Consider the following 11,914-nt stretch of genomic DNA (forward strand, 5'->3'; position numbering starts at 1 on the left):
AGGGTGCCCGATGTTCGCGTTACAAGTCCGAGGATAACCTATACGCGTGCACGCGTATGCATACGCGCGCAGCATATGCCTCGCACGCGCATGTCAAGTGGGATCAACGTTCAGGTTGAGTTAGAACGACGTTCCATCTTTTCTGCGAACGACGATGACGACGATACCGTGTCCATTTTATCATTTTTCATATCATCGTCTCTGTCGGTATATATAGAGAGGGAGGAGACGCGACACCGCCACACTGCGAGCATCGAATCGTCGAACGTTTTGGTGGAAAGATGGCTGGAAACATGTTTGGGATAGAACCGGAACTTTTCCGAACTTTTGGCTTTTGGAGCTCCGTAGTTTGTTTAAAAATGGTAGCAGTGGTGCTGATGACCGTCCGTCACAGATTTCAAAAGAAGGTAATTTTTACTCGTATCGAGCGCAATATTTTCACCGGAAACACGAATAAACAAGGTGTGCATTTCGTTTCTCGCAGATATTTGTCAATCCCGACGATACCGTTCTCATGAAGGGGTCAAAAGTGCTTCACAACGATCCAGATATCGAACGTGTGCGCAGATGTCATTTGAACGATCTAGAGAACATTCCACTTTGGTTCATAGTAACCTCTCTCTGGTTAACCACAGGCCCTCCCTCGTGGTTGGCTACAATTTTAATTCGGACCTTCGTTATTTCTAGAATAGTGCATACGTTGTCGTACGCCGTTTGGCTGAGGCAACCGTATCGCGCGATCTCTTTCTTAACAGGATTCTTTACCACGATATTCCAAGCGATCAGTACGTTGATCTATTACTGGTAAATTATATTGTACAGCGAATAGGACATAGTTTTTACGCATGTAATTTGTTATTCGTCGATCCGTTAGGATATTGGGATATTATTGGGATATATTATCCTTCGATGGGTCAATTTTGTCAACGAACGCGATAGCTTTTTATTTTGTTATCGTATACGGGTCGGGTACCGCGCGCGTTCGTCTCTTTAACAACTTCCATTCTTATAAAAGGTTATATCGTAGGGCTTGTTAATACCGAATTTTTAATAAACATATTTGTATAATATTTCGTACTCTGCGTATACGTTTATGAAACCTATTTCAATTACCCAATTAACTTCGTAACAACTATCAAAAGCTGTTAATAACTTGGGTTACCTTGTCACGATTATCGCAAGACATGCATTATGCATGCTCGAAACAACGTTCAAATGCATGTTCTAAACCAACGAGATAGTTTTGTAGCCTCGATAGGATAACAAACGCTTCTGCTATTCTTTCAAAGTAAATACACACGTATATATAAATATATATATATATATATATATATGTATGTATATATACATATCTATCGGACACGCTACACAGGCTCGTTAAAAAAAAATATTTCGAATTCAAATTATGCATCGTATTTACACGTACACGTATGTATGCGATATCTAAAAGTGTAATTATAGCAGAGAAATATCTTCCGGTCATCGAGATTCGCTGGTAATTAACGTTTCGAAAGGAAACGGCTAATGTGCAATAAAACGAAGAGTCGAGTCACGATAAAAAATCGTACGTACGACGTTCGTAAAACGATCGTAAAACAAACCTTCGTCGAGGTTATGAGAAATTTTGGACGTTAAAAATATTATTCGGTCGAAACTGTAAATTTCGAGCTTCAATTTCGATAACGACGATAAAGACGAGAGGACGAAGCGACGAGCGCGACCTCGAGGAACCGTCGGCACACCGCACGATAAATTATCTTGCAGAAAAATAAGAAACCGGTAGCGCAAGACCGATTGAAAGAAAAATAGAGAAAGACGCGCGAGAACGGCACGTGCGACGATACAGGTGAATCAAAGTATGCGAATCGGCCCCGTATCGGCGCGTAAAAGGCGATCGGAGTACGCGTGCGCACAGGGGTGTTGTGACAGGTTGTCATAGCGACGACATCTCGACGCCGTCGGACCGAACGGGCGCGGGAACCGGGAACCGGGAACTAGGAACTGGGAACGTCGGACGTGTGGCCAGACGTCGCGATGCATCTGTGAGGTGCGAACCGCCGTCGGTGCAACGGCTGACGGCTGACGGCTGACGGCACGGCGCCTCGCTGTTACCGAACATGCATCGAACACGCGAACGAATTTCTCGGTTTTTATCGCGTCGTTGCGATCCTGATCGCGGTCGCGATCGCGATCCCGAGCCTCGTCTCGTCGACGATCGAGGAATCGCTGTCAATTTCCCCTGCAGGCTGTGTTCCGTCTCCGCGAGTCGTGCGGGAACGTCGCGACGGTAGGAGTACGAGCGCATAGATAACGGTGAGTCTTCTTTTCGAATCGCATTCTCTTGTTCGAAGTATGTTGCAACGAGGGGTTATCGGCACGTTTCTTCTTCGAAGAAACCGCTTCCGTTTCACGGCCGTACAATCTCATTATCCGCGTTTCGAATTTATTTCGAATTCCTGGTTTTCCTGGCCGTATAATTCCTGCTTTTATCGGGGAGTCCGCGTATAATATGGCAATCGCGTTTCTTAGAACGCGCGGGTTGTAGGAAAAGAGAGAAAGTAAAAGTAAACACGGGGATGTAGATTACGAACAAACGGGTTTTTTAACGAGACGTCGGCCGGTGTTGCGTACGCGATCGTCCTCTGTCGCGGGGGTTATCGGCCGGTGTCACGGAAACGCGATTAAAACGCGTATCGTTATCGTTCTATCTTCGAGCGGGAGTATATTTTTAGCAACAGCGACGTCTCCGAAAATCGAAGCAACGAATCTTCTCCCGTTTTTATCGTCGGTAAGCTGCTGTTCCATTTTAAATCGATGAAATCCGATGTTTGCGCTATCTTATATCCACGCTGTTTCTCTTAGCATATTTTTAATCGACCGTCGTTGGTTCGCGGCCAAGATTCGAAACGACTTTCCGCTGGATCGCGGAATCTTCGCTCGAAGCGTTTCCAGCAGCGGTCGGAAGGCCGGAGAGTCGGAGCAGATGGGACGATGGAAAACGTCTTACCCGATACGTTTCAACGTACGTTCGTACGTTGCACGTACATTTTTCTCACCGAACAGTCGATCGAACAGTTTTTCGCTACGGGCTGGACAGAGGGACGATATTTGTCAAAGTCTGGTCGAAAATAGACGCGGCGCGGCGCTAGACCGCCGAAAGATCGACAGCGAGTCGTTCGTAGAGGCGAGACGAACGATTTGATCGGGACTCGAAGGGCGTAGGAAGGTAAAAGGAGCAATCGATAACCTAAATTACCTCGAGCTCGCAGAAGTTTTCGAGGGACTGCGTTACGGTTACGGACGTGTTCGTAATCACGGTTGTAAAGTGGAGCACGAACGTGACCCGGCAGACGCGCGTCGCGGCTCCGACGATGCCGTCCGCGGCATGTCGGCGAGCGACAACGGTTGTCACCTTTCAGGGGCGTTACACGCCGTCGTTTACGTACCGCCGCGACGACGGTCTCGTTGATCGAAGAAAGATGCACGCGTGTGCGAATAAAAATCACCTTAAGAATTACGAAGAATATAACTTTGATCCGAAAGAATCGATCGCACCGTATCGATCTCGCGTTGCCGTACAACCGCGTAAGAAATATAATATTTCTCGCGTGGTTGCGAGAAAAGTGGACGGATACCACCTTTGTACACGCGGTAATCTACAACTCCCGATAATCGTTGTCGCATCGTCGACCACGTTTGTTCGACGTTACGACGTTTCGTTAGAAACCAGTCATCGGTTTTCCTCGAACCGGATTACGCGGTACCTTGAAAACAGGGACTTTATACCCACGCGATTGCCCTTGATCGATATCCATCGTGCCGAGTCTTGTCGTTTCGTCGCGTTCTCGTCGCGTTGTCGTCGCGTTCTCGTCGCGTTCTCGTCGCGTTCTCGTCGCGTTCTCGTTGCGAGCGCTCGACCGACGCGCGTCCACGATCTAAAAGGATTTTCCAATTTTTCGGACGCTGCTTCTTCTTTTCTCGTTTTACAATCGGATCCAGCTTATCCGTACTCGCGTCGCGTCTTGGTTCGCGTTTTAAAAGTCGGGCGGTCGAAAGGTTACAGCTTTACGATCGGACGGACGCTCTTTCTCGCGCGCGTCGATTGGAAAATCGGGGCGCGTTCGATGCATCCGTCGATACCGCGCGTTCGCGCGAAATAACTCGCCTTCCCCTGGCACGCGACATCGAAGTCGAACCAAAACGTACACCGAAACTCGTTTCGCGCATAGAGCCGAGAGCAACGATAGCTCGAATTTCATCGCGTTAGATTCTAAGTTGTCGCGTAACCGATCCTCGAAAGCTGGCAAACGTTCGTTTCCGTGCGGACGATCGTCGATTCGCTCGTCGGCGAGCCGTCTCGACGGTAGTCGGTGGTCGGTCGGTCTCCGTTCGACGGTCGCTCGCGCGAGCAAACGACTCCGCGCGATAGACAAAGTTCGCCGGTGAAACGAGGTTGTTCCGTGCGCGCGATCCAAAGTCCTAAATAGATAGCGGCGCGGCGCGCGGCACGGTTCGTTCTTTCGGGAGCACGTGCAGGCACCTTCCGCTGTTTCATCGATACTCCCTCTGGTTACCGCATCCGCAATGGCACGGGCAGTTTCGCTATGCGCCGAACTTTCGTAGCCGCACAGGCGCGAACCGCGATCGTTCGCCGACGCTCGCCGACCCTCGATGAAAGCTCGTCGCCGCGCGACGTTTATGTAGGCCAGGGGGCCGACGCGATGCCAATATTTGCGAGCAGTCGACGCGATCGCCCGTCGGCCGCGATCGCCCGCCCAGGCGAGGCCGACGGAATCGTTCGATCGGATTTGAATTCCGCGCGGCTAGAATTATCTGGTTCGGTTGCAGCGCTTCGGCGGATGTTCTTATTTCCATAGCAATTGGCAAATGTAATCGGCAATTCCGTAGGTACCGCGAAGAGCGGCCGATCGAGAAAGGAACGTACCGCGGGCTCCTGCGCGCGGCAACCGGCGTCGACCGCCCCTATCGCGCGGCAACGCGCCGCACAATTTTCCCCGTCGAGCCGCGTCCCGCCTTGCGCGCGTGCACCGAAATCGCGTTTCTATTTATCGGCTGTAACACCGGGGCCGATCCGGCAACCGGCAACCGCGATTCGATTCGCGCCGTAATTAACATCGAGATCGTAATTACATTTCTGTCGACGTCGCGGCGTCGCAGGTGGCTCTGTCACCTTCCGTCACGGGGAAATCGGCTGCCGTTGGACCGTCGCGTCGCTCGAGGCGCGAGACCGATCGGCGCCGAGAACGCGCGGGTGCGTTCTCTCTCCCTTTCCGTCTCTCTCTCTCTCCGATAGGAACCGATCGAATCGTTTCGAACGTTTATTTCGACCGCGATCGTATAATTTTTGGTAATTCCTGGTAAATAAATCGCCGTTGTTTCGAAAACTCGACGTACAAAACTGAAAACGGTTGGAAACATTGCCCCGCTGTGCACAGTTCCGAAAATAGACCAAGGAATGGCTGGAGAATAGATCGCGCCGGTAATTCTTCGAACGAATTTGGACTCGGCGAATTTGATCCGTCTTTCTTTTTGCCCCGACCACGGTGCCCCCCTCGCGGGGGTTGACAGCGATCGTCGCGCGGACGTCGCGCGCCGATCGGCGGTCTACCAACCCTCCGTCTCGCCGACATTATGTATTTAACACAAGGTCCCTTTGTCCGCGGTTGAAATTGGGTCTGGGCATTCCGGTTTGCCGAGCCCACGAAAAAGATGATTAATCGCGTCGCGGCGCGACGCCGGTCGAATATGGCTCGATCGCGACACTCGACGCGGCCGCGCCGCGTCCCGTCGCGACACCGACCGATTGACAACCACTGTACAAACTCGGTAATTTAGTGTCACGGCCGTGTACGGCGAAACACGATCCGATCTCTCTCCCGTCTACTCGGAGGTCTTGCATCTTTCGCGCGATACACCGCGCCGCGCGTATCTCGATGGGCTACGCGAACGCTCTCGAATATTTATCACGGCATTACCGCCGAGCGCGGAGCGCCGAGCGCGGAGCGCCAAGCTCCGTTGCACGGAGTGAGACGGCCGACCGAAACGGTCCGTGACATCACAGGCTGCAAATGCATTCGCGTTCATCCCCTTCCAGAGGCCGGCTTTCGATTCGCGCGTCCGCTTACGGAACTTTTGCCTCGGATGCGACCACGAGAGAGGCCCTTCTCCTTTTTCCTCCTCCGGCGACCTCCGAGGCCCAGCTTCCTTTTAACGTAAATCGATGCGACGCGGGGACGTCCTCGCTCGTGCTCGCCGATCCGAGATCGACCCTCCTTGGCCCACTCTCGCGGTTTCTGAGCTCGCGCTTTCTTTCCACTCGTCGTCAACGCGTTTCTTACGGCACGGTTAAATTACTTCCGAAACCTACAGCGGTGAAAACGGAGCGGCGAAGCGTTCGCGCTTTACGAGACCGGTCCGGATCGCGCGGCGTCGAGCCACGCCGAGCAAGAGATACGGTATCGCGTATTTTCGAACCTCGACGTCCCCCCCGAAGGGACACGGAACGGCAAGGATGATCTTGGCAACTTTTTCTTCGCACCGTTTATCAAACCGGTCGAGCCGCTCGACCGTCGTCGCCACGGCCGAGGCCGGCCGAACGCGGATCCGTTCCGCCTCGTTGACCACATTATTGCGCGATTTCCGCGGTTTGCGCAGTAACGACATCGGTGTCGGTATCGGTATCGGTATCGTTGTCGTTCGGCGATGCCCTCGACGACTTCGTTCGTTATCGCGAGGCATCCGTATCGCGCGATCCGAAGCGTTCGGTAATTCGTAAATCGTAAACCGTAAACTATTCGGAAAATCGAGTCGGATCTCGCGGGCGCGTACTCGCTCGTCGAACGTTCCAACGCGGCTACTGGAATTACGATGGACTCTGGCCGCCGGCGACTCGACGACAACTACCCTCGACAGCGGGTCGATCGTCCGCGAACGCGTAATTTTAGGAGGATCTCGATTTCGGATTGCCGGGTCGCGAGTTTCGAGAACGGCCGTCCGCGTTTCCGCGAAGAGCGAAGACGGGAGAACGGGTCGGAGCACGTCGCCGTCGTCTTAAAAGCGAAATTGCAAAAGTTTCCCTTTCAACGTTGATCGATGAGAGAACGCGCGCCGTACCGTGCTTCGTTACGGCGCGATCCGTTGCGAGGCAGGGACGCGGCGCGACGGAGAGCGGCTGGCAGAGGGCAGGAGAGGGGCAGGAGGAAGGCGTCTTTCGAGTCGACCGAGCTTTCGATTCCCTCGGGAGCGGCGGAGAGAGTCTCGGGGCTCTCGGAAAAGGGTAGCCTGATTCGCGCGAGGCGATTGACTTTTTCTTCAAATATACTTAACCCTGTTAACCATAAAGATCGACGGCCACCCGTGAGAATCGATCGATTTCGATACCGCGCACGTAACGTTGCGACAGATAGGCGTCGCGAGAACTCGCTCGATCGAGGCGTCGCGTCGTCTCGCCTCGCCTCGTCTCGCCTCGACTCGCCTCGCCTCGCGGCCGCGGCCGCGACGCGCTGGAATTCGATCGCGGCCTTCCCAACTCATCGGGGAATCCGCGATCTCGGCTGCCGAGAAGGAATCGGAAAGAGATCTTTTCTTCTCGCCGGATCGATCGGCCGGTTCGCCGCGATCGAGAGTTCGAGCGCCGAACGTTTAAACGCCGCGTCGGTTCGGGTTCGCCTTGGGTCCGTTGCTTCCAATTTTCTTCGCGCGAAGCGTTTCAAACGGGCACGGTTTCGCCGTTCCTCTCGGTCGGAGAGTCCCGAGGAATCTAGGCTTTCGGTTCGGTACGGTCGGTTTCGTTTCGTCGTTTTTCCACCGTACGCGAAGAGTTTTCGCGCAAGCTGTCCCGCGAACGGCGCGATTTCCTCGACTCCTCGCTACGCGTAAAACGCTTCGAGGTACGGACTGCCTTAAAAAGAAGCGGTTCCGACGATCCGACTCCCTCTCTCTCTCTCTCTCTCTCTCTCTCCGCGGAGAGCGCGACTTTTCGAACCTTTTTTATACGGAGCGCCTCGACCGAATAGGTTTCCTTTCTCGAATACGGGGCACCGAATCTGGAATAATCCGGATCACGGCGACGGTCGTCGTTTTCGCATGCGCGCCGACGGTCGTTGATTTACCGTGCGCCGCGTCGTGGCTGATCGCGCCGTTAACGAGCCAGAAGACACGAAGGAATTGTCGTCGGATCGCTCGGTACCGGTGCTCGAAAAGACTTATCGCCAGTGTCACGGCCGCGTTTCCGGGAACGCCGAAACCGTGGCCCCTGCAACTTCCATCGACGTTCACGGACGAGCATCTCGGTTCCCGTTGCATAACGTCGTTGCGCAACCGCGGCGATTTCGTCGGGTTCGACGATGGCATCGTCGGGCGTCGGGCGTCGCGTCGCCGGGCTTTCGTTGCGACCGCGCCGTTGCCCGTTTCGTTTCGATTCGATTCGTTGCATTGCGCGAGAATCCGAGGAAACGCGGAAGAATCCGACCTTGCCGCGGAAAAATCTGCCGGTGACGCAGCAGGAAACGCGTTCGACGCTCGAACGGCCGACGGAACAACGCAACTCGGATCGCGATCGTCGCGCCGATTTAGCGACGGCTACGCGCGGGCTGCGGCACGACGATGATCGCGATCCCTCTTCGGCTATTCGGTACCTTTAACCGTCGATTCTCTCAGATTTCTCGGATTTCGATGCACGCACCTCGAACATTCTTATTCCACGTCCTCTCGAGGCAATTACCGCGAGCTCGGCGATCGTTGTTTCAACCTTTGTCGACGCAAAAGATAATTGACCCAAGAAAGAACGTGTATTCTCTCTCTCTCTCTGCTAGATCACGGTACAAAGTAAGGAAAAGATCGAGGTCGTTCGCGCGCGCGCGATCACGATTTCGGCGAAAACCGCGGACGCCCGATAAGGCGGCGTAGCCTCGTCCTTTGGAGAACGCGTCGCTACGCTCGCGCTCCGGAGCTCCAAAAAATCGGGATCGCCGAGTGCATACGATCGATCTCGATATCTCGTCGATCGAATTCGATTAAGGAGCGAAAGTACCACGCCCGTCCGCGCTCGTTTCCCGTAAAAAGCGTCGTCGGGTCACGGCGTGGGTAGGAAGCCTGCGCGCCGCCATGCGCGATCGAGCAACTTCGGTGCTCCGTATTTGGCGAATGCGTCGAAGACCGTGGGCGAACCGGTAACCGGCGACCGGCGACCGGCGACCGGCGACCGGCGACCAGCGATCGACAACCGCTCGGCCGCGTCATCCCAGGGAACCGCACCGGACGAACCTATCCGCTCCGCCATTGCTATCGTCCCGAGCAAGCGCGGGCCGAACGAATCCCGACCCGCTCGCGTTCTTCTTCTTCTTCTTCTTCTTCTTTTTCCGCGTGGTTAGGTAAACGCGTCGATTTTCCTCGAATTGGCGAGTCACCGCCGAAAATGGACGACGCTCGAAGAAACGATGTTTCCAATTTTATTCCCGACAACGAACGACGCGAAGATGATCGCGTCGGGCGCCTCGACGCTTGGAAACCGAACCGATTGGCTCATTTTTTACGAGGCTCGCGTTCGGAATTTAGTTTCCCGAAAACGTATTACTCGTTTCAAGAAATTCGTTCGTAGCCTGGACTACGGACAGAAAAAGTCCAAGGTTTTTCCAGAGGCGTCGAGAAGGACCGGAAACTGGTCGGCAAAGATTTCGACGAAATTCAAAGACCAGCGGCTCGCGCGAGGAACGGTAACGATCGTTTTCTTCCTCCGATTCGCTCGCGGCTCGGACACCTTCGAGTCTCGAGGATCGAGGAGACGACGCAGCTGGTTGCAGCCTGTAAACTAAACTGTAAGGCGAGGCGTACGTCATCGCTCGGTTTACATAGCCGCGACATCACCGAGAGCGAGACCGAAGCGACGCAGGGACCGGTTCTTCGAAGGCTCGAAGGTGTACCCCTCGATCCTCGCCGCGCCTCGCCTCGCCGCGCCTTCGTCGGAGAATCGGAGCTCGTTCGTTTCGTATTCCGGCTCGATCGCGAGCCGCGAGATCCACGTTTCCGAAGGCTCGCGGAGAACGCCTTGCCGCGAATAACCCTGTTACCATTGGACGGTTTTTCCCAAATTCGCGCATTTCGCGATAGTCGAGCTCGCTCGACGTCCTCCGACCGAAGGACGACGCGTTCCATCCGTCGACGATTCTTCGGATCGATTCGCGAAGGGCTCCCCTTTGTTCGCTCGCGTGCAAGAACAGCCGCGAGGGAAGTTTAAATCGACACCGTCCGAGCAGCGCGATCTCCGTTCTCTCCGGCTCGAGGAAGTAGCAGCAGCAGGAGAGAGAGAGAGAGAGAGAGAGAGAGAGAGAGAGAGAGAGAAAGGGAGAGGGAGAAAGAGAAAGCGAGATCGACCGAAAGGACGCAGTCGGCGGGTCTCGCACTCGACGTCGAATCGCTAAAGTCTCGCGCGGGGGCGAAAATTGCATCGGACGTGGGCGACGCGCGGTACGCGGGCTCGTCGCCGACGCGATCGCGGCGAAAAGCGAGGGAGACGAACCCGGTACCGCGGCGGAGAGCGCTCTCGAGCCCGAAAGAGAAACCCGGAGCGTCGAGTACTTTGCGAGAGCGGAACGAGCCGCGTAAAAATAGAGAGCCGCGCGTTTGCGAGCCGCGTTCGCCGCGGAAGAGACGCGCGTCGCGTGCCGTAAGGTGCAAACGTTTCGGCAGGGGTAGCTCGTAACCGCGATCCGATGCCGGACGGAACGTATTTTTCGCCCGCCGACGGCCGATCCGAGGTCTCGGATCGTCGATCTTCGAACCGCTGCCGTTTCGCGAGGACGAACCGTAGGAGAGCTTTCTAGAGCTCGTTTCGAAGCGCGAAACCTCTGCTTTTATACCATCGAAAAAACCCCGAACGATCGACGAACGATCTTTTCTCCGAGTTTCTCGTCGCCCTCCGAACGAAATTCCTCCCGTCGGCGATACAGCCGAAGAATCGTCGCCAAATTTCAGTCGCGACAACTCGTTCCAACCCTCCTCGACACGGAAGTCGGCCGAGTAGGATCGTTATAAATTGGGAGCGCTACAGGTGGAGCGGCGCGTCGTTGGGTTATGCTGAGAGGAGGTACGCGACGGGTGTCTGGCAGCGTTACGCGATATCTCGAACGAATCCACGATCGACGACGCGCGCTCTCGTCTCCGGCGCTCGACTCGGGTCTCGAATCGTCCCGAGTTTCGAGTGGGTCCGAAGTCGAGCGCGAGACCGCGAAAACGAAAACGAAAACGAAAACGAAAACAAAAACGAAAAGGAGAAATAAAAGAAAAAGGCGAACGAGTCGCGAGATAGGAGAACGCGTGCTAGATACGTTCGGCGAGCGATCGCGAGCATCGGGAGAGCCGGTTATACAATACTGTTGACACGGTGTTTGTACCGTGTACTCTGCCGACGCGCGACGGTGTCGAGCGTGTTGCGCGTTGCGTGTTGCTCGTCGCGTGTCGCTCGTCGCGTGCACCGGCCGACCGTGCCAGCGAGACGTGTTCCGCGGGCATCGATGGATCGGTGGTTCGACGGATCGACGGATCGACGAATCGAGGTCGCCGAGGACCTAGGAGTCCTCGACGCTGCCGACGCTATCGCGGGGTCGAAGCGTCCGGTTTCGCGCGATAAATTCGTCGATTCGAGCATACGTCGACGACGGAAATATCGAAAAGTCCGAATCGAATCTCGAGTCGCTGTCGCGGCCCGCGAAAGATTTTGGGACGTTCCATTAAAAATTAATGGAACGACGAAGCAGAATGCAGCGGTCGATCGAATTTCCGTGCGAGCTCCTCCGGCCGAACGATCGACGCGTCGCGATCTTCGCCGCGGGGTCGGCACGGGGTCGGCGCGGGTTGCCGCTCTCTCTCTCTCTCTCTCTCTCTCTCTCTCTCTCTC

The 11,914-nt window shown here is 54.9% G+C and overlaps 1 protein-coding gene across 1 annotated transcript; it reads left to right on the plus strand.

Annotated features, from left to right (window-relative positions):
- The first annotated feature begins 75 nt into the window (after window positions 1-75).
- On the plus strand, window positions 76-1,070 carry LOC117218981 (microsomal glutathione S-transferase 1). Its single transcript, XM_033467774.2, has 3 exons — window positions 76-119; window positions 218-407; window positions 485-1,070. Exons 1-3 carry the CDS (start codon window positions 76-78, stop codon window positions 806-808), a joined length of 558 nt encoding a protein of 185 aa, XP_033323665.2. The 3' UTR covers window positions 809-1,070.
- The last annotated feature ends 10,844 nt before the right edge of the window (window positions 1,071-11,914 follow it).

The sequence above is a fragment of the Megalopta genalis genome, chromosome 3 (genome assembly GCF_051020955.1).
Source record: "Megalopta genalis isolate 19385.01 chromosome 3, iyMegGena1_principal, whole genome shotgun sequence".
NCBI lineage: Eukaryota > Metazoa > Arthropoda > Insecta > Hymenoptera > Halictidae > Megalopta > Megalopta genalis.